The 20,486-nt window shown below is 46.4% G+C and overlaps 1 protein-coding gene across 5 annotated transcripts in view; it reads right to left on the minus strand.

The window, feature by feature from the left end:
* The window catches only part of DENND2B (DENN domain containing 2B), a 177,045-nt gene that overhangs the window by 35,549 nt on the left and 121,010 nt on the right, over nt 1–20,486 (minus strand). For all 5 annotated transcript variants that reach the window (XM_059135395.1, XM_059135405.1, XM_059135421.1 and 2 more), the window contains 2 exons: nt 4,103–5,347; nt 538–674 (listed from right to left, as the gene is read on the minus strand). In XM_059135395.1, coding sequence (XP_058991378.1) covers nt 538–674; nt 4,103–5,347 — 1,382 coding nt within the window. The remainder of the gene's footprint in view (nt 1–537; nt 675–4,102; nt 5,348–20,486) is intronic.

The following is a 20,486-nucleotide window of genomic DNA, read 5'->3' on the forward strand; positions in this document are numbered from 1 at the left end:
TCAGACACTTTCTTGACACCATTTACTTTAAAGGAAAGTAGGAGACAGATACTAAGGACCAGGCACTTTGCTAGGTACTTTGATAAACATTTTATCTCAATGAATTCTAACAATAATCCCTTGAAGTTTTATTACTATTATCATTATTATTGTTAAAATCACAACATCCATCATCACCACCTTATGAGAAGACAGAGGTCTAAGAAAAGTGATTTGCCTAAAGACACACCACTAAGGAAGGACACACAGCTAAGGAAGTTTTCTGAAAATTAAAAAAAAAAAAAAAGGATGATGTGGTTTTCCCCTTTTTGTGGTCCCAGAAACCCTTTGGGTTTCAGTTCATTCAAGGTCAGGCTTTAATTTCTCAGCTGCTCAGTCTTTACTAAGCTGCTTCCTCTAGTGCCCATTTTCTTGAGAAGTTCCAGAAGCTGGGCCAACTCAGCCCCTGGTGAATGAAGCTGAATCTAAGGTGTCCCTCCTGTTCCTGCCCTACAGCTCCCAGAGACGAGCCAGCCCACCCCCTCTGCCAGAGCTTACCCACAATATCTTCATAGGCGTTCTCTTCTAAAGTGCTTTTGGATCCAAACTTGGGTTGGCTCTCAGTACCGTTCTCAGTGGGAGAAGAGGGGTACAGGGACTGGAGACTGGATGCATCCTCAAACTCAAAGGATTTTCTGTGGATAACAGAGCATAAGTCATTCCAGTAAAACTAGGGTCCGACTGCCTTGTTGGGGGAATGGCCATGAGCAAGAGCAAAGACGAGACGTCCTCCTCACCAACAGCTACCAAGCAATGCATCAAGATGGGTCAAAACTTACCATTCAAAGGAGGAGAAAAGGGTCTGCAAGGCTCCAGACTGGGTTCCTGCACCCCAGGAACAGCCTGTAACAACCCCCACAGCTAGGATGGGGACTGTGCGTCAGATGCCGTATCAAATGCCTTGCAGGCGAATATCATTCATCTTCATAACACTGCTATGAGCTATTGTGCCGTTTTATGAATGTGGAGGTGGAGGCTCAGGGAGACGAAGTGACAAGAGGCAGGACTCACACAGGCTGTCTGGCTCCAGGGTCTAAGCTTTTGACCTGGGCCTCCAAGTCCTGGAGCATATCATCCTTGAGAAGTATCCGCCAGGACCACAAGAATGGAGTCCCTGTTCTGCCTCTGGAGACTCCATCACACCTGCATTCTAGCAAAGGCTCCTGATCTGAACAGGTGGCAAGGGCTCAAAAGTGGGTGGGTGGTGCCCAGGGCTGTTTGGGAGTCAGGGAAGCAGTTGGGGTGGTAGGTGGGTTGTTGGAAGAGGAAAGGCTGAGACTTCAAAAAACAAAACAAAACAAAACCATACTGCTTCTGAGGTAGAACTGGAAGGCCAATTTGTAGTCAGAAGCTACTTCCAAGACCCAGTTTCCCTTCAGCTAGTCATCTCCTTTGCACACTGCAAATGGTCATTTGCAGAATTTCAAAACCACAGTTTGTCAGCTCCTCAGATAGCTTGGGCCCACAGTACTCTCTCCTCCTCTCCTCCATTATCTAAGACGTAACCCCCATCTGCTTTCTCTCTCTCTCCAAGGCAGGTCCCAGCAAACTCCTGGGGAAGGGGAGAAAGGAAAGGCACTGACTGAAGACCTCCTCCCACCCATGAACACCTCCCTCTTCTTTTGGGTACCACTGGACATCTCAGCCTTTTTTTCTTGTTTAATGAAAAACTCCTGAGAGTCTTGGGGTACAAGTCAAGGACTACAAGTGTCCTAAAAGCCATATTCTGTTCTCAGCTTGCCTAGCTACTCTGGAGTACCTGACACAGCTGAACACTCTGGAACAGCAGTCTTCTTCCTTCACCTCTGTAACACAGGCAACAGCCTCTTTGGCACTTACTTTTTGGGCTCTTGTGAGGGGTTCGCTTTTTCCACTTGTCTTTTAAATGCCAGGGTCTCTCAGAGTCCCATCTTTAGGACTCTCTCACTCTGTACTTTCTGGGGGCCAAATACTGATGGCCATCACTCTATCTACGATTCCTACCATGATGGCTCCCAAATCTGTCTCTGACCCAGACTTCTCACCCAGTTAAATATGCAAAGGTTTAGTACAGTGGTTCGTGAACGTGGGCCCACAGAAACTGGTGGTCTGAGATCAAGCTCTCATGGATATACATACAGTGGGGTCAACATCTTTTGCAGGTAGTTCTCAAGTCAGCAAATAAGACACAAATTATGTTCTGCTATGGTACCCTTGAAAATACCTCAGGAAGGCACCATGCTGAAGACCAAAACACTGTCTTGAATTAAGACTAATAGAGTCAATTTCTCCACAGATTTTTTTTTTTTAACAGATTTCTTTTTCTTTGCTTGAATACCCAAAGAAATATTTGGCTTGCATTTTTTAAAAATAAAAAAGGTGTATTGAATATAAGAATCATACCGGACACAATAGAAACAAACTCACCTGCTCTACGAGGGAATATGCTCACAATGTGAACAGGCAAATAAAACAGGCTATGCATTTTGAGTGGTCTTTTTTTTCTCCCAAGAGCACAGATTTTTAAATTTGCGAAGCTACTTTTTATGTGAAGTGACCCTTCCGTATATGGGGTGTATGTGTGTGTGTGTGTGTGTATGTATTACGTATAAATGTAATGTGTGTGGGAGTATGTGTAAAGCCTCCAGGCTGACATACTCTGCCGCACCCCCCTTTCCCACCTAGCTAACTGCAAATTTTTCACTCTTCTAAATTTAGCTCAGCAACTCCCTCTATAAGGAGGCTTCGCTCACTCCCCAGCCTGATTTAGCTGCCTCTTCCTTTGGGTCTCTTTAGCACCCTACTCTGACAGGGAGCACACAGAAGAGCATCTACCATTTATTTGTCCATCTATCTCCTGTACCACATCAAGAATGGAAGGACCCCATCTTATCTGACCCTGTGTGCCCTTAACCAGTTCAGGATTTGGTGCATGGCACGCTCTAGATGGTGTTTATAGAAATGGATAAATAAGATCAAAGCAAACACTCTTGGTAGGCTGTTAAAGACTTAAGAGCCAGGGAGCATGCTGGGGTGAGCCAAAACGTAGGAGTACCCTTAGCCAAGGGTTCCTCTGGCCCATGGATCTGAGACTTTCTGATGTCCTCCTCTCACGAACAGTTACTTTATGAGATAGGATATGTGGGATGCAGCCTGAAGTCTGTGGTCCAATGGAAGAATCCCGAGAACTGAAATGAACCTGAATGCCATCTGACTTTACTTTAGAAGAGAAAGGCAAAGAGGAAGAGGGGTATAGGACTTCTCAAAGAGGTAGACTTCCAGCCTACCCCAATTCAGAGAATAAGATGCCTATTAACTATCCTGAACCCCAGCACCTCAAGCTCCTGGTCACATTAAGATGGCCCAGGTAGTCCAGGGCCAGGAATGCCGAGACTGCCAGGAAGACACTGAAAGTGTCAGGACAGGTCGTTCTTGGACACAGCCAAGAAGCCAGGAAAGTGTTTTTCAACTCCTTTGTCCTTCAGTCTCCCCTTTCAGGATCCCAGGATCCCCTCTCCCTATAGGCCAGAGTCCCTAAATGGCCAGGAAGCCCTCAGGAAAGAGAAAATCAGCTTAAATGTGTCAATACTCTCATGTTAAGGACAACATGCAGTATTCAGATGATGCTTCCCTCAAAGAAGTAAGCTTCTAGCGCTGGCATTTCAGGTGGTCATGAGGCTAAGATCCTACTGCTAGTCTTCAAGGACTGCCCATTTTATCCACAAGGAAGGTGGCCCTACCCCTCCCACAGGCACCAAGGAAGTTCTGATAGGGCTCAAGACACAGCCCCACTCTCCCCCAAAGGCCAAATCTAGCCCACACCTTCAGCAGGCAACATTTGGAAGAACCACTTTCGCCTTCCCCCCACCCCCGCCCCACTCACATTTATGGATCCTTATCCCAGCAAGAGCAGAGCAAATTCCTTTCCACCTAACTCCTGTTACCACCTAACGATGATTCACTGCTCCAGGACCAAGGAAGGACTACTGACTGTGACCCACAATTACAGTCTGTTTTTGCAACTTCCATTGAAAAGAAAGCCACTGTGCCCAGCCGTTAAAGACACTGGAAGAGCAATTGTTACCTGCTCTGGGATTTGCGGTGACCACGTATGTCCTTCTTGGGTCTCCGGGTGACTGGTGGGGCGGGGGTAGAGGGCAGGGGGGGTGGAGCAGCAGGTGTGGGCGAAGGAGGTAGACCATTGCTTGGCTTACTCTTGGGGTTCTTGTCAGCCTCATATTCAAAGGTGCGCTTGGGTTTGGGGACAGGGTTCACAGCGGGATCAGGGGAGCTCTTTGACGGCAGCAGCTGGGAGCTCGGGCTATTTCCAGGGGTCCCTGGCTTAGTGGAGTCACTGCCTTCCCTCTCCAGGGGTGGGCCTGCCTCCCCCCCAATTCCAGCCACTCCTCCTGCCCGGCTGCCAGTGCTCACACTCGTGCTCCCTGTCGGTTCCTCCAACGTGCCCAAGGTCCCAGTCTTCCTTCTCCCTCGGTCTACACTATAGCAGCTGCTGGGGAGCTGGGGGAGTCCCCGGCCTGGCTGCTCCTTCAGGGCCTGTTCAATTTTCTGGATCCGACTCAGCACTGCTGAGCTCTCTCTCCTGCTGCCATGCCCCCTGAGGAAGGCGCTGGGCTCACTCCGGCCTGCCCGTCTCTCCGGCCGATAGAAAGAGTCCCGGACAGGGAGCGCCTCTCCCTCCTCCTCGGTCTCAGGGTAGGAGCACTCTGAGAAGGTCCTGCTCATCCTCCGGAGGCCCTTGAAATCGAAGGCTTTTTCTGAGCTGCAGGGGGATGGCGCCACGCTGGGACACCCCTCACTGAGCGCCCACTCGCCCCCAGAGCCCTCCCGCTTCTCCCCGCACACGCTCATCTTGGGCGAAGCCTCTCGGCGCCCCTCCCATGCTGAAATCTTCTCTCGGATGCCCAGGCTGTGGGCACGGCTGCCAGTGCGGTTCAAAAAGAAGCTCCGTGGGCCAGCTGTTGTCCCTAAGGATGGGGTGCTCTGGGCAAGAGGGAGGCAAGCAGCTACTCCCTCTACATCCTGGCCTTCCCCTTGGACGTTCTCCTTCTGGTCCTCTCTCTTGCACACTGAAGGGCTTCGGTCCGAATAACTGAAGTTGGTGGCCTTGAGGGGACAGACAGGTGGTGAAGTGCCTGGGGAGGGAGCTTGAGGATTTGGGGGTAAAAGATCACGGGGGTGCCAGTCCTTGAGGAGCAGCCGGGAGCTGGAGCGGCTTGGGTACTTGCAGGCCGACGTTTCACTATCACTGAGCGGGTAGACGGGACTCCTTGGTGGGGAGAGAACTGGAGGTGGAGAGACTGACTGAGACCTAAAAGCAACAAAAACAAAACCAGAAAAAGGAAAAGAAGAGAAAATGGCAGTGAGTGGCCTGACAACGAGAGGCACAGCATTTCATTTTTGGAGCGCTCAGTATCTCTTTCCTGCAGGGCACCCAAGCCCAAAGTGCTCTTTTCAAGTATACCTGGCAAAGCTGTCCTCAAGGAAAGGAGCGCTGCTTATCCACAGCAGGCCAAACTCAATGGGTCTCTCTATTCAGTTCGATCCCAGAGGCCCTAAGTACCGTCTGGAACAGAGGCCAGCTCTAGGTCAGGGGAGAGGATCCCAAGAAGCTACACAGGCTCCCAGAGAACACTAAGGCCAGGGCCGTGCTGTAGAAATGTTTAGCCATCAGCCCTCTGAAGAGAAAGCACAGAACTGTAACACTGGCCAAGCTCCGTAGTATAAATATTCCCACCATGGCTGATTTCAACCTACCAACACAGCCCCACTGAACGTGGCACCAGGAAGAAATGCTGGTGCTCGGTTCTCAGGAGAGCATCTCCTGCATGCTGCTTCCTGAAGTACCCCAAGTATATCCCCAAGTATACCCCCAAGCCCTTCGCTCTGTCTCCTTAACAAACCCATCTCCTGAGACTTCGGTTACCAGCACAGCATGCTGCCCCTCGGCAGAATTCAGATCTCTGAAGGTCTCAGAAGCATCAGCAGGGTCCCTCCAACGCCATTAACAAGGATGCCGGTGCGGAGGGGAGGCCAACTCCTCAGCGGTAGCACCACTTCAGACAAGCACCTGCCGCTCCTCAGCATTAAATCCACTGGCAGCTCTTAGCCAATAGGGGGAAGAGTTCTAACTAACTGGTTTTGCGCATATTAGTAAACTCATTTAGTCTTCACAAAAACCCTACACAATTATTATTGTTTATTATTATCTCCACTTTACAAGGGAAAACCACAGAGGCACAGGGAAACTAAATATCTCAGCCAAGGTCCCTCAGCTGGTGAGGCGGGAAGCCAGGACAGGAAGCTATAGAACACTACGCTGCCCCACTCAAGAGGAAGCAGTGGCCTCTGCCATCTTTGTGAACTGCCAAGGCTCCCAGACACAACACAGCAGAAACCCTCAGGGCACCGCGCACAGTCCTGTCGCAAACATAGCATTTCTAAGTATCAGGGACGTCTTCCCTACCAGTCCGTGATTTCTTCCAGGTGGAAAGACACGTCCTCAGTATCTGGAAGGTGCTTAGTGAATGGCGGACAAATAAAGGAAAAGGTAAAGGGGAGCTTAATGATGAGAACCTGAGCAGACTTCTCTTAAAGTACACATTTCTAGTTGTCTGTTAGGGTAATCACGGTCAACTTTTGGCCCTCTTCTCAAACAGTTTTAGTTCAAAGACAGCAGGCATCTTCTTTTAGTTCAAAGACAGCCAATGCCGCACGCTACGAAGGCCCACCTGACCCGCAGGCATGGCCCTTAAAGCTGGGCAGGGAGCCTCATAGGCTCCAGAGGGCCATGCCATCCACAGGAAGGCAGCCAGCTGCCCTCGAGCCAGCCTGCTGTCACTGCTTGCTCACACACAGAAAACTGGAGCTTGGGTGAGTCAGGGATTGGCCAACAATTCCCTGTTGGGTCATAGCCTCTGGCTGCCCCCGATCAACAGGAAACCTCAACATGCTTAAGTTGTTTTTAAAAGGGCAAGTCAAACAAGAGCCATCCCACGTGTACATGGGCACAGATGAGAGAAATGCAGTGCCCAGCCAAGCCAATGACCAAAAAGAGTCGGCGCAGCAAGGACGTGTGAAAAGAATAAGCCTCAGCACTCCCCGGGGTAGGCAGCAGCAGGGCAATGCGCCAGGCTTGAGCCTTGGGAGATCCCAACCTACTCAACAGTTGAGGGAGGCCTTAAGTCCCTCATTTATTTCACAGAACCGTGGATGCCAAAGGTCATCATTGGTCCAGCCCTGTAAGCCAGCGGTATCTGGACTCCACAAAGGACTCTATGTTTCCATTATTCTCATTTGAGGGTAGGAGAAGATGCCTTTAATAGAAAACAACCTGAACATGTGTTTATTCATTCAACAAATACTTAGTGAGCACCTACTAACCTCCAGGGCCTGTTCTAGGGGCCAAGCACAAGAATAAATGAGACAAAAATTCATGTCCTCATGAAGCTTAAACTCTAGTGGGAGAGGACAGGCATCTAATGACACTCAGAATCTCTCAGGAACCCTCCTGAATGGGCCTCATCTCTCCTCACTTTTTGATATATGCTCCCTGAGGGATGAGTTTCCTTAATCAGGGTAAGGTATTCACCAGCCCATGAAGCCACTGTGTTTATGGGGTGTGGGGGGGAGGAGGTGTGGACAGCATGGCTCCACATGAAAAGAAATATGGTAAGGATCTCTGGTCTGTCGAACTCAAGCATGTTTTTAGAACATGACTCCCTAATTTCCCTTAGTAGTTCCAGCATAGAAAAACCTCTACAAGGTAAGAAATTCTCTCAAACCCTAAATACCTAACCTGCCTTTTTTTTTTTTTTAAAGAGGTTTTTTTTTTTTTTTTCTTAATTTGACACAAAGAGAAAGAGAGAGCACAAGCAGGGGGAGTAGCAGAGGAAGAGGGAGAAGCAGGCTCCTCGCTGAGCAAGGAGCCCGAAGTGGAACTCAATCCCAGAACCCTGGGATCATGACCTGAGCCGAAGGCAGACACTTAACTGCCTGAATCACCCAAATGCCCGAAAACCTAGCCTGCTTTAACTAAAGTTTAGTTTCTCTCCTCTCAGGAAGGATTAGATAGAGAAGAGACTGGCCCTTCCCTTTAAAGGTGCTGGTCTTCATGTCACTGTTGTTTGGGGCAGAGCTACAGGGGCTCCTTGCGCAACCTCCCCACACAGGCCAGGCCCAGTGTGTTCTAGCAGCTTGGGATGGGAGAAGGGGCCTGCCCACGCTGACCTGGAGCCTAGTCATCCCCAGGTTCAGCCCAGAGAAGGCAGCACTCACTCACTCCAAGGTCCTAGGGATAAATTCGCAAACAAGAGAGATAAGGCCTTGCCCTCATGAGATTTCACTTGACAGAAGAACTCAATGCTTGTCTCCAAGGTTCTGCTTCTACCTTTTTAGGAATTTACTACAAGCAAAGCCACTCACTCACTCTGAGCTTCCAGTTTCAACTCCTTAAAACTGTTCTGACAATATGACAGGGCTGTCTTAATGGGCAAATGAGACTATGGATGTGAACTGATATCATACACTGTAACTCACTATGACTGTTAATTATCATTAGTATTAAGTCTTTCACCAGGTTATGCTAGGCCAGTTGTTCTCAACAGAGGGTAAGAACATTATAAAGCCTTAGGGTTCACATTTCAGAGTAGCTACTAATAAGTTATGTGACCTTGAGCAAATAACTTTATGTCTTTAAATCTTAGTGTCCTGATCTGTAAAATGGAGGTTAAAAGAACACACATCTCAGGGGGTTATCGTAAGGAATAGAGACAATACACATCAAGTGTTGAGCTCAGTGGCTAACACATAGTACTCAGTCTTAGCTTGATAATTACTAAACTAACAAGGGGCTCACTATTCTGAATATTCACTTGGCAAACTTTTTCAAAGAGCTTACCTTTGCCCTTGGATTCTAAACATCTGGAGTGAAAGAGGAAGAGAGTAAATTTAAACTGGCCATAAATCCTTTGCAGCTCATGCTATTAAAAAGGTGGATTCTATTTTTCTGCCCCTTAAAACTAGGTTGACCTTGTGATTTGCTTTGACCAACAGAATGGAGTAGAATTTTTTTTTTTATTAACATATAATGTATTATTAGCCTCAGGGGTACAGGTCTGTGAATTGCCAGGTTTACACACTTCACAGCACTCACCATAGCACATACCCTCCCCAATGTCCATAACCCATCCCCCTCTCCCTCCCCGACTCCCACCCGGCAACCCTCAGTTTGCTTTGTGAGATTAAGAGTCTGTTATGGTTTGTCTCCCTCCCAATCCCATCTAGTTTCACTTACTCTTTTCCTACCCCCCAAACCTCCCATGTTGCTTCTCGACTTCCTCATATCAGGGAGATCATATGATAGTTGTCTTTCTCCGATTGACTTATTTCGCTAAGCAGAATGGAGTAGAAATTAAGCTGAGTCCCGAACTTGAGGCCTCAGGAGGCCTTGCAGAATCCACCTTCACGTACCTGGAATGCTACCCTGAGACTGTCATGTTAGGAAGCCAAGCTAGTCTTTCAGAGAATGAGAGGCCATGTGGAGCGCAACCGAGGTCCCCGAAACCAATAGCCAGCCCCAACGTGAGGCTGGCACGTGAGAGAGGTCATCGTGAACTCAACCAAACTTGGCTACATGAAAGACTCCAGGGCAAACCAGAAGAGGGACTGCCCAGTAAATGCACAGAGACGTGAGAAGTAACAAAATGTTCTAATAGCAAAATGATGCAGGGAGGAAAGGTCAGCTGTGTGTATAATTGATCTGCCCTATCCCAGTGCAGAACCACTGCCCTGAACCTTCCTTCCCCATGCCTCTCTCCTTCACTTCCCCAAAGAGCAGCTTCCATGGTCTTGTTGTTTCGATCTCATTCTCTCTCCTTCTAGGAGCTCTGGCCTGAGACTCTCCTCAGGGCAATTCCTGGAGCTAGTACTGTAATCCCAATAATAGAATAAGCTTCCATCAGTCTTTGCCCCAAGTGGAAGGAGGGCTCAGGAACAACCTGTTAACCCAGAAAACAAGGAGGCTTGAGGACTGGCGATGAGGATGCATGGGTCTTTGTGGCAGTGTCCCCATGGCAGGTGGCATCTCCTGGGCATAGATGGGAGGGGGTGCTCCCTCCCTCACAGATGCCAGTCTCCTCTAGCTATTTTCCAGTTCCTCAAATGCAGGCTGGCAGTGAAAGCAAGGTAACTCTCCCTCTCTTGGACAATGAGAAACTGTAGCTACATGAATGGTGGTACCTTGATCCAAATATATACCAGGAGCTATTTTAGGCATCAAGGATCAGCAGAGATTAAATTAGACGAAGTCTCTTGCTAGGTTATAGTCTGGTGGAGGGAAGCAGTGTGGTTTTATTTGTTTAGAGCAAACAGACAATAAACAAACCAGCACTGACAGATGGATATGGAGCCAATGAAGAAGAATAAAAAAGGCTAAAGGGAGAGAGAGAGTCACAGTGAGGGAGATCAGGGAAGGCCCCTCTGCTGGGGACAATGTGAATATAGTCTTAAGGAAGTAAACAGTGAGTTTATCAGGGGAGAAATGTTGTAGGCAAAAGGAGCAGCGGCGCAAAGGCTTGAGGCAACTACCTACCTACTGTATTCTGGGCTCAGCAAAAAGCCCAACGTGGACAGAGTGGAGTGAGGAGAGCAGAAGGCTGGAGCTTAGTTGGAGATGCATCAGAACACTCTGTGGACCAATAATAACACTTGGGCTTTTACTCTGAGACAAAAAGGGAGCTCTTGAAAGGGTGTTAGCAGAAAAATGATATGCTCTGATTTCACAGCAGAGAATGAAGTTCAGGGATGCAAGCGTGGCAGCAAGGAGACCACCTAAAGGACACTGCAATAAGCCAAGCAAGAGATTATTACGGCTTGGATTAGAATGGGAGCACAAGAGAAGAATCTATTTTGAGAGCTATACCAAGAGGATTTGCTGATGAACTGGATAAAAGGTATGAGAGACAAAGAGAAGTCAAGGATGATGTCAAGGTTTTTGGCCTGAGCACCTGGTAGAATGGAGTTAGGGTTATAAACCTCATCTAGGAATCATTAGCAGTATATAGGTATTAAAACTACATGACTAAGTATGGCTAGTATCAAAAAGACAAGAAATAACAAGCACTGGCAAGCATATGGAGAAAAGGGAACCCTTGTGCACTTTTGGTGGGAATGTAAATTGGTACAACTACTATGGGAAACAGTATGGAGGTTCCTCAAGAGATTAAAAATAGAAATACCATCTGATGTAGTAACTCTACTACTCTACTCTATTTACCCAATGAAAATGAAAGCAATAATACAAAAGGAAATATGCACTCCTATGTTTATTGCAGCATTATTCACAATAGCCAAACTATGGAAGCAACCTAAGTGTTCAACAGTAGATGAATGGCTAGCAAAGATAGGATAGACACACACACACACACACACACACACACACACACACACACGTATATACATACAATGAAATATTACTCAGCCATAAAAAAGAATGAGATCTTGTCATTTGCGATGATTCGGATGAACTAAAGGGCCTTATGCTAAATGAAGTAAGACAGAGAAAAACAAATACCCTATGATTACACTTATATGTGGAATCTAAAAACAAAAAAATAAACAAACAAACCCTTACCCTTAAACACAGAGAACAAACTGATAGCTACCAAAAGAAAGGGAGGTGGGGGGGTGGGCAAAATAGGCGAAGGGGATTAAGAGGTACAAACATCCAGCTATAAAAAAAAATAAGTCACAGAGATGAAAAGTACAGCATAGGGACTATAGTCAATAATATTGTGATAACACTGTAGGGTTACTCCCTGTGGTGAGCATTGCATTAGTAAATAGAATTGTCAAATCACTATGTTGTACACCTGAAACTGACATAACATGTTTGTCCACCATACTTCAATAATAAAAGACAGAAAACTATACGACTATAAGAGCTCATCTAGGGAGTCAGTAGCTACAGAAACCCAAGGCCTGAACTGGAGCACTCCAGTGTTTCAAAGTCATGTAGAGGGAGGAAGAACCGGTGAAGAAGATTGACCTCTGAGAAGAGCATGTAATAAGGAAGGAAGAAAATCATGAAGACTGATGGACTGGAAACCTCCAAAAAACAGGGAGTGACCAACTGAGTCAAATTTGCTGACAATCGAGTAAGAGGAAGACTGAGAAACAGCTGATCATTAGCTTTAGCAATACAGAGGATGCTACGATCTTGAGAAAAGAGATTTTGGAGAGGTAAGAAGGAAAGCCTGACTGGAAGGAATTCAAGAAAATGGAATGAGAAGTGGAGACAGAGTGCGGGCATCTCTTTCAAAGGGTTTTCCTAAAAGCAGAAGAAGGAAATGAAGACGTGTGTAGAAGAGAACAAATGTAGTGTAATAGAAGCATTTTGTTGGTTAGCTTGAGCTGGGAGATCTGATGCAGTATGCTTGAATGATTTGAATGATGACTGGAATGATCCACTACAGAGAAAAGCTGCCAATGCAGAGAGAGCAAACTCGGAATAATATACTTAAACAAGCAGTAAAGGGGATGGGGATACCATGCCCATCTAGAAGGGTTGGCCTCAGACAGCACAACCACTTTTGTTCTCATTCCTACCCACCTGGGCTGAATGTCTTCTCACATGGTCTCATTCCTATGCTGCTCTAGGCTTCCATCATTGGCTTTTACTGCCTCATGTTTTCCAGTGCATTCCATAGAGGAGAGAAAAAGGTCCAGATTTGTTCTTTGCTTCCTACTCCTTCAAGCATCTGTACCGAGCGCCTTCCCAAAACACACCGATGTACTTAATGACTGAGTCCTATCAATTCTATAACCTTCACATCTCTCAGATAATGCCCCAGTTCCTCCTCATCTCCTCTGTTATTACTACCCTTGGTTCTGATCTTTCACCAGGACTCTTAAAACGATCTAATTTCTCTCTCTGCCTTCGATCTTAACCTAGTTCTAGTCAGTCCTCTCATCTTCTGACATCTTTCTAAAATGCAAAACTCTTCATGCTTGAAACTCCCCACTATCCAAATTCACTGGCATGGATGACACGGTGCCTCATGATCTGATTCCTATTTTCACTTTGTCATCTGCCTTTTCCTACATACAATCCCCAAACCACTCGCATCAAACTTCTCGCCTTTCATGCCTCTAGGCTTTCACATATTGTTTGCTTTGCCTAGGATGCTGGCTTGTTCACGTACATATCTCTGTGGCTCTACTCTGGAACCCCTCTTGACCCTACCCCCTTCATCTAGGTGGAGATGGCCAAGTTTTTATGCCTCCACTGCACCTGGGAAAATGTCTGTTATGGTACTTGTAACATGTTATTGGACTATACTGTTTCCTCATCTGTATCTCTTAATAGATGATGAGTGGACCTAGTTGAAGGTGGTGATGGTGTCTTATTAATCTTGATATCCCCTACTCTTTGCATTGCACCTAGAAGTTAGTGGGACTAAATATTTATATTGAATGACTGAATGAGTAAAGAAAAGATAAATAGTTAAAACCTAGGTTTCTTTATGCCTACCTAGGATATTAGTCACAGACTTCCCTATTTCCCCCTCTTTGTCACATGTGACCTGAAGAACAACACAAAAAGTTACATAAAGCACTTAGTGAAGACCAGCACAGCTGTAAAGCACTCTCCCATAAAGGCAAAAATAATATACCAGACCAAGAGGAAAGACCCGGATTTCCTCTGGTCCTGATTCCCTCACTTTCTGGATGTGCTCATAGAAAAGTCATCTAAATTCTCTGAGCCTCCAATTCTTTATCCATGGGACAGTAAAAACACTTGGCTCTGAGTATCCTTACATACTAGCTGTGTGGCTAAAATGATGTACATTTAAAAAGTGCTTGAACACAATACCTCCAGGAAGGTAAAAGAAATATAAAAATAAATACAGCACAGCTAAAAGACACCTAAGCCTGGGCTCTGATCATCTTTTGCTCTTTATTCTAAAACCTCAGGCCTGTCCCTGGGGAGGCACTGTGAAACTGGGCACTCATGTCACCGCCTTGTCAGCAGGCAGCCAGATCTGCAGCTCAGCACAGGCAGGGATGCCAACACTGCAGCATGTGACTGGCCAAAAGCAACATTTACAGGAGAGGGAGTAAGATAAACAGATAAAATGAGAAAGAAAGAAGAGAGGCTGGGGAGAATGCAAAGGAAATTTAAAGGAAACAGAGGAGCATAAACACTCAGACAAATATGTAAGACAACTGAATAGGAAAGAGTATGAACTAAGGGTACAGAAAGACAAATCTACAGAAAAAACATGTGCAGTATATGTATACATAGACAAAAGTTGAGAGTTAAAATGCAAACTATGTGCCCTTCCCTCTGGAGTTGTTTCCTAAGAATACAACCCAACCCTTCGCTTAGTGATCTGAGCCACTCTCCAGGAACACAGTGGTAAGCATTCATGCCGAGGGATGCCCCATAAATTGCCAAGTGTACCCAAGAGCTCTCTGAGAGGGAAGTCGATCTTAGTCCTTGATGACAAGAGGTTTATAAACTCATCATGTTCACTGTCAGGGCTTCTGGGGTTGTCGGTGTCAGGAAGAGGACCAAGTTGGGGCCAGTTGGAGAAAGTTCCTGTGGGTCCAGGAAATAGCCCTGGAGGTAACAAGATGGACTGTGGATGTCATGAAGCAAGCCTTGATCTGAAGATTAAGGTTATATGGAGCCCAGCTTCAATGTGCTTAGTCTCTACTAAACAGGTATCTAGCCTGCTCCCCAGTGAAACAGTCTGGGAGTTGACCATTCACCAATCCAGGGCTGTTCAAATGAAGGTGGGCCCTTGTTGACTCAGTGGACATCAGCATCCTCCCACCATACAGTGACTGCCTCAACTCTGGAGATGATGTTCTCAATGTATTCCCTCGAGGCCATACTCTGAGGCATCCGAGGAGGAGAAAGGAGAGGAAGGCTTCGTGAGTCCCATTAGCAAACCCTGAAGCCTGCTCCCCAGGCCAAAGCAGGGGCTCAGCTCAGTAACTCCCACTGACATCCCACTCTGGGATGGTCCTGATAAAAAGCCAAAGGACAGGGTGACACAAGTTGGCTTTCCTGTTCCCAAAGCAACCTCATCTCAAAAGACTGGAAGCCCTCAACATGGTCCAGAATGCCTCATCCTCCAAGGAACTACATATGGGTCACCATCTACAGAGACTATTGAGGTCAACCATAGTTTGTCAGAGTAAGTAGAATGGTAAGTAGGGTCAGAGCAGAAACTAAGTCACCTTTTCACTTCTAAAAGTACACCTAAGAATCTACCAAAGCCCTATCTGTCTACCTTCCAGCTGATTTCTAGGGAAGCACAAAGAGGATCAGGAACCCCAAATCCTCTAACTTGTAGCTGCAATGAACACAGAGTATTTACAAGACAGAAGCCCTCCCTGAGGCAGGTAAAAAATGACGCCTTACAGGAATATCCCCCAAACCCTAGTCTAGTAAAAATGGGACTGTTCTACAAAGCAGAACCAGGTATTGTGCAAAGCCAACAGGGAGAGAAATGTAGCTCCAGGAAACCATACTAAAGATACTTACAATGGTTTTAAAACATGATCCCGGGGTGCCTGGGTGGCTCAGTGGGTTAAGCCGCTGCCTTCGGCTCACGTCATGATCTCAGGGTCCTGGGATCGAGTCCCACATCGGTCTCTCTGCTCAGCAAGGAACCTGCTTCTCTCTCTCTCTCTGCCTGCCTCTCTGTCTACTTGTGATCTCTCTCAGTCAAATAAATAAATAAATCTTTAAAAAAAATAAAGATCCCTTAATTCTTTGACATGTCTCCTATAAAAACCACCCCTTTCCTTGAATCTGGGTTCTACAACTGTTTGACCAATAGCATATAACTGAAATGAATCGGTGCCAATTTTCAGGCCCAAGCTTCAAGAAACCAGCAGCTTCTACTTCCTATCTCCCATGCTGTGAGGAAGCCCAGGCCACGTAGAGAAGGTACATACAGGTGTTCTAATAGACCCGGCTGAGGTTCCAGAAATAGCCAACATCAACCCCCAGACATGAGTCAAGACACCTCTAGGTGACACCTGCCCCTAGTCAATGAGTCACCCTACACCTTGAAGTCCTTCCAGCCAAGGTGCCAGACATCATGGAGCAGGGACCAGCCATCACTGCAGTGTTCTCTGAATTCCTAAGCCACAGAGTCTGCGAGCATAATAAAATAGTTGTTTTACACCATAAATTCTGGGGTAGTTATGTCGCAGTCCATACGTGGAACAGATTTTGGTACCTAGAAATTTAGTGCTGTTGAAACAAAATCCTCAATCACTGACTTGGGGACTGAGTGACAGGCTATCAAGAGGGGTTAAGGGAAAGTAAGGAAATGTTAGTAGAAGCTAGAGGGAAGAGGACCCTCTTAAAAAGGTTGAAAACTTTGGTAATTCTGTCCCCAACAGCAATATGGAAAATGGGAAATCTACCTAATTCGATGATCCAGCTGGAAGTATCTTGGAGCAGAGCGCTGTGGGTGCCATCCGACGTCTAGCTGCCTACAGTATAAGACGGAAGAGAGGAGGCAGAAAAGGGACTGTTTCGTTTTCAAGCAACACAGAAAGGAAACAGAAACGAGAAAGGGCTTTCTGGGTTAGAAAATAACACTTGTTTCTGTCTCTCTAGACAGGAAAGAATTCTCAAATTAAGAAATGGCTTCCAGATTGTACTGGGAGTTTTACTATATGTGTGCGTGTTCGTGTGCGTGTGGGTATGTGAACTGATCAGACTATACACTTTAAAGGGTTCAGTTTACTGTAGTTTTAATTATCCCTCAATAAACCTCTTTGAAAAAGAGCTAGAGTAGGACTAGACCCTTGTCTAATCTTAAAAGATCCTTTGTCAAGGGTGCCTGGGTTGCTCAGTGGGTTAAAGCCTCTGCCTTCGGCTCAGGTCACGATCCCAGGGTCCTGGGATCGAGTCCCGCATCGGGCTCCCTGCTCAGTGGGGAGCCTGCTTCCTCCTCCCTCTCTTTGCCCACCTACCTGCCTACTTGTGATCTCTGTTTGTCAAATAAATAAATAAAAATCTTAAAAAAAAATCTTTTGTCAAGACCTAAAAAAATGTTTTCAAGCATTGCCTCAGAGAATCTCAGGGACAGACAGACAAAAGGCCTTCTAATGATTTGAAGGGTGGGCCTCGCAGATCCTCTGTAAATGGTAAGGCTTCAGAGACTCTTGAGAACCCCTGTCCCAGAGCACTCTCTAAGGGAACCCAATGCAGGAAGGGACTCACGGTAAAGGGATCTATATATGGCCTCCTGTCGACTTCAGTACCTTGTAAAGGGATTCAAAAGAAACCCACGAAGTTTTTAAATGAAGTATATTGGCTGGTACTAGAAAGCACAGAGACAGTATAAAATGCAGGGAAGACTCTGGGCACTTGAAATATTATGGGCATGAAGCAGATGGAGAAAAGTACTCACCTACACGAAAGAGCTACTTTTGATAGAAAAGGAAGAGTCAGAGTCAGGGCAGAACTCAAAGCCCTGAGGGGAGAGCCAGAGACAAGGTAAATGCCTCCCAGGCAGTAAAACCAGGACCTAAAGAAGGCTTCCAGTCACTCGTGCCTCGCTCTGTATGAGAATTATAATGGGCCAGTAACTGCTGCGCAGTCTCCGGTTTCCCTCTCTGTGAAGAGGGCAATCTATAGCAGTTTTTCTGGGCCTGTCCCACCAGGGTACCTTGGGTGGCAGATACATACTCTCTTCAGTTTACAGGTCTACACATCAAGAGAAATAGTACCCAAGGAACTGCACACAATGAGAGAAAGGGACTGCACCCAAAGCGTTTCATCTATACCTGAAATTGACTCACATGATGAGATCTTAGACTTCGAGCTGATGCCATGAACAAGATGAGACTTGGGAAGTTAGGGGAGAGACTGAGTGTATTTCACATTGGGGAAGGACGTGAAGTTTGTGATCAGAGGGCAGACTATGGCCGGTTGCATTTTCCAAAGACAGTGACCATGACCTATCCCATCTCACTTGCCCTTCTAACAATGTGAAGTGGATATTCCTCTCATCAGGTGGGAATTATTTTCCCTCCACTTGTGTGATGTTGTGATTTATAGTAAGAAATATAGAATTGGTCTTAGTCCCATTTCTGGCACAGAGCTCCTAAAACCCTTGGAATTGCCTAAGTGATGGCAGCGGTCAAGGTGTCTTTCGTGCTAATGAAGTGACTTTTGGACTACACCTAAGCATGGGGGCTGTTTGCCAGGAAAACCAACCTTGTGATTGGAGGATTGGAACTTTCAGTTGTCGTCCTCCCCAGAACTCCAGGAAGGGGAGACCGGCTGGAGGTTGAGTCAGACACCAATGGCCAGTGATCTCATCAATCATGCCTATGCAACTGAAAACTCCATAAAAACCCAAAAGGGCAGGGTTCAGAGAAGTTCCAGGTTGGTGAATCAGAATACTGCCACATGCCACTGTGCAAGGCCCAAGATCCCCAGGACAAAAAAATCCTTTCTTTGAGACCTTGCCCTATATATCTCTTCATCTGACTGTTGATTTGTACCCATTAATATCCTTTGTAATAAACTGGTAATCTAGTGAGTAAATGGGTTTTCTGAGTTCGGTGAACCCCTCTAGGAAATTCATGAACCCAAGGAGGGGGTCAAGGGAACCTCTGATGTTTAGCCAGTCTGTCAAAAGCACAGGAAACATCCTGGGCTTGGGGCTGGCATCTGAGCCAAAGGGCAGTCTGTGGGACTGAGACAGTCTCAGAATGGAGTTGAATTGTAGGGCACCCAACTGGTGTCAGAGAATTGCCTAGTGGTTCGGGGAGCACTCTCACACACCCCACCACATTGGAACTGGGGTGCAGAGCTCTTTACATTGAACTTGGACAGACCTTCATTATCACCTTAGACAACAGGGTAAAACAGAAAAGATACCACACAACTTCTGTGGCTAGGTCATTAAAATGTCATGCATTTTTGCCTACTTCTCTTGAGATGCTCACTCTTGGAACCTGGACATCATGCTATAAAAGTATGTAACCAAACACAGAGGCCACATGTAGGTGGTCCCCAGCTGATGTCCGAGCTGACTGCCAGCATCAACAGACATGTAAGTAACAAGTCTTCAGATGACTCTAGCCCCTAGCCACTGAGTCACCAGTGTTGCAAGGAATAGAGACAAGCTTTCCCTAATGAGCCCTACCCAAACTGCAATTCATGAGCAAAATAAGTGACTGTTAAGGTTTTAAGCCACTAAGTTTAGGGCTGTTTGTTACGCAGCAATAAACAACCAGGCAAATTTTACTGATGTCACTGTTGGATTCTAGGAAGCATCTCAGGTAACAAGGGGCTAAGGCCACAGGTCCTGCAGAGAGGTGGCCTGCCACATCAGGACAGGCTCTGCAGCACCATCTTTTACCCACAGCCATCACTCTCAGGAGAGTTTCCCTATCTGCGAGCTCTTACCCTCTTCCTGAACGCTAAGACAGTGAGCCCAGATCAGTGCCCACTTTAGCAGTGGGGCCCCAAAAACCTGCACATATGAGTTGAAATTATGGTTCCACAGTCAATTACCTATGTGGGTTTTAGCTTCCTCGTATGTAACATCAAGTAACTGGATGAATTCCAAGACCCCTCCAACTCTAACATTCCAAAAGAGTATGTGCTGGGCCTCCAAAGAGTTCCAACAGAGTAGGGGAAATAAGACCCCCATGAAATGCACCCTAGGAGGTACTGTATAAGAAGTGCCATCTGGACGCTCCAAACAAGGGTTCTAAGAGTGAATACAGAGGGGAGGGAAATCCTTCTTGGCTGGGTGGTTAAGAAAAGCACTTTGTAGCTCTTGCAGCTAAACTTGCAGAAAGGTAAGGTTTGCAGTAGACAACAGTGAAGGATAAGAGCAGAAAGAAAGACCTGGGCTTTTTATGAAAGCCAGGCCAAATTTGACCTGTAACTCTTGCAAAGTAACTCTTTCAGCTAAACTTGCAGAAAGGTAAGGTTTGCAGTAGACAACAGTGAAGGGTAAGAGCAGAAAAAAAGACCTGGGCTTTTTATGAAAGCCAGGCCAAATTTGACCATATCATACTTGACAACAGTTTTTGAGCAGGAAGATCCCAGGAATGTTTAGAGGGAGGTGAATGGAGTGGTGTAGTAAAACAACAAAAGGACCAAGACAGTTAGCCTTAAGTTCTCTCTCCCTTTAGCTTTGTGTTTGGAGGGAGTGCCTCTCCTTGTCCAGGTCTCAGCTTCCCAATCTGTAAAACAAGTGGGTTCAACTGAATGAGCTCTAAGGTTCCTTTCAGTTCTGCCTTTCTAAGAGCCTTGGGACTGAATGGAAAGGGAGCCTGAAGTTGGTAAGACCTATGAGAGAGGTACTATGAGGACTCAAACAGCACAGCAGGCTATGCTACAAGAAGCTCTTCTCCCAGACATCTAATCAACTGGCCAATAAATAGTTATCATC

This window comes from Mustela lutreola, chromosome 1, assembly GCF_030435805.1.
Source record: "Mustela lutreola isolate mMusLut2 chromosome 1, mMusLut2.pri, whole genome shotgun sequence".
Classification (NCBI taxonomy): Eukaryota; Metazoa; Chordata; class Mammalia; order Carnivora; family Mustelidae; genus Mustela; species Mustela lutreola.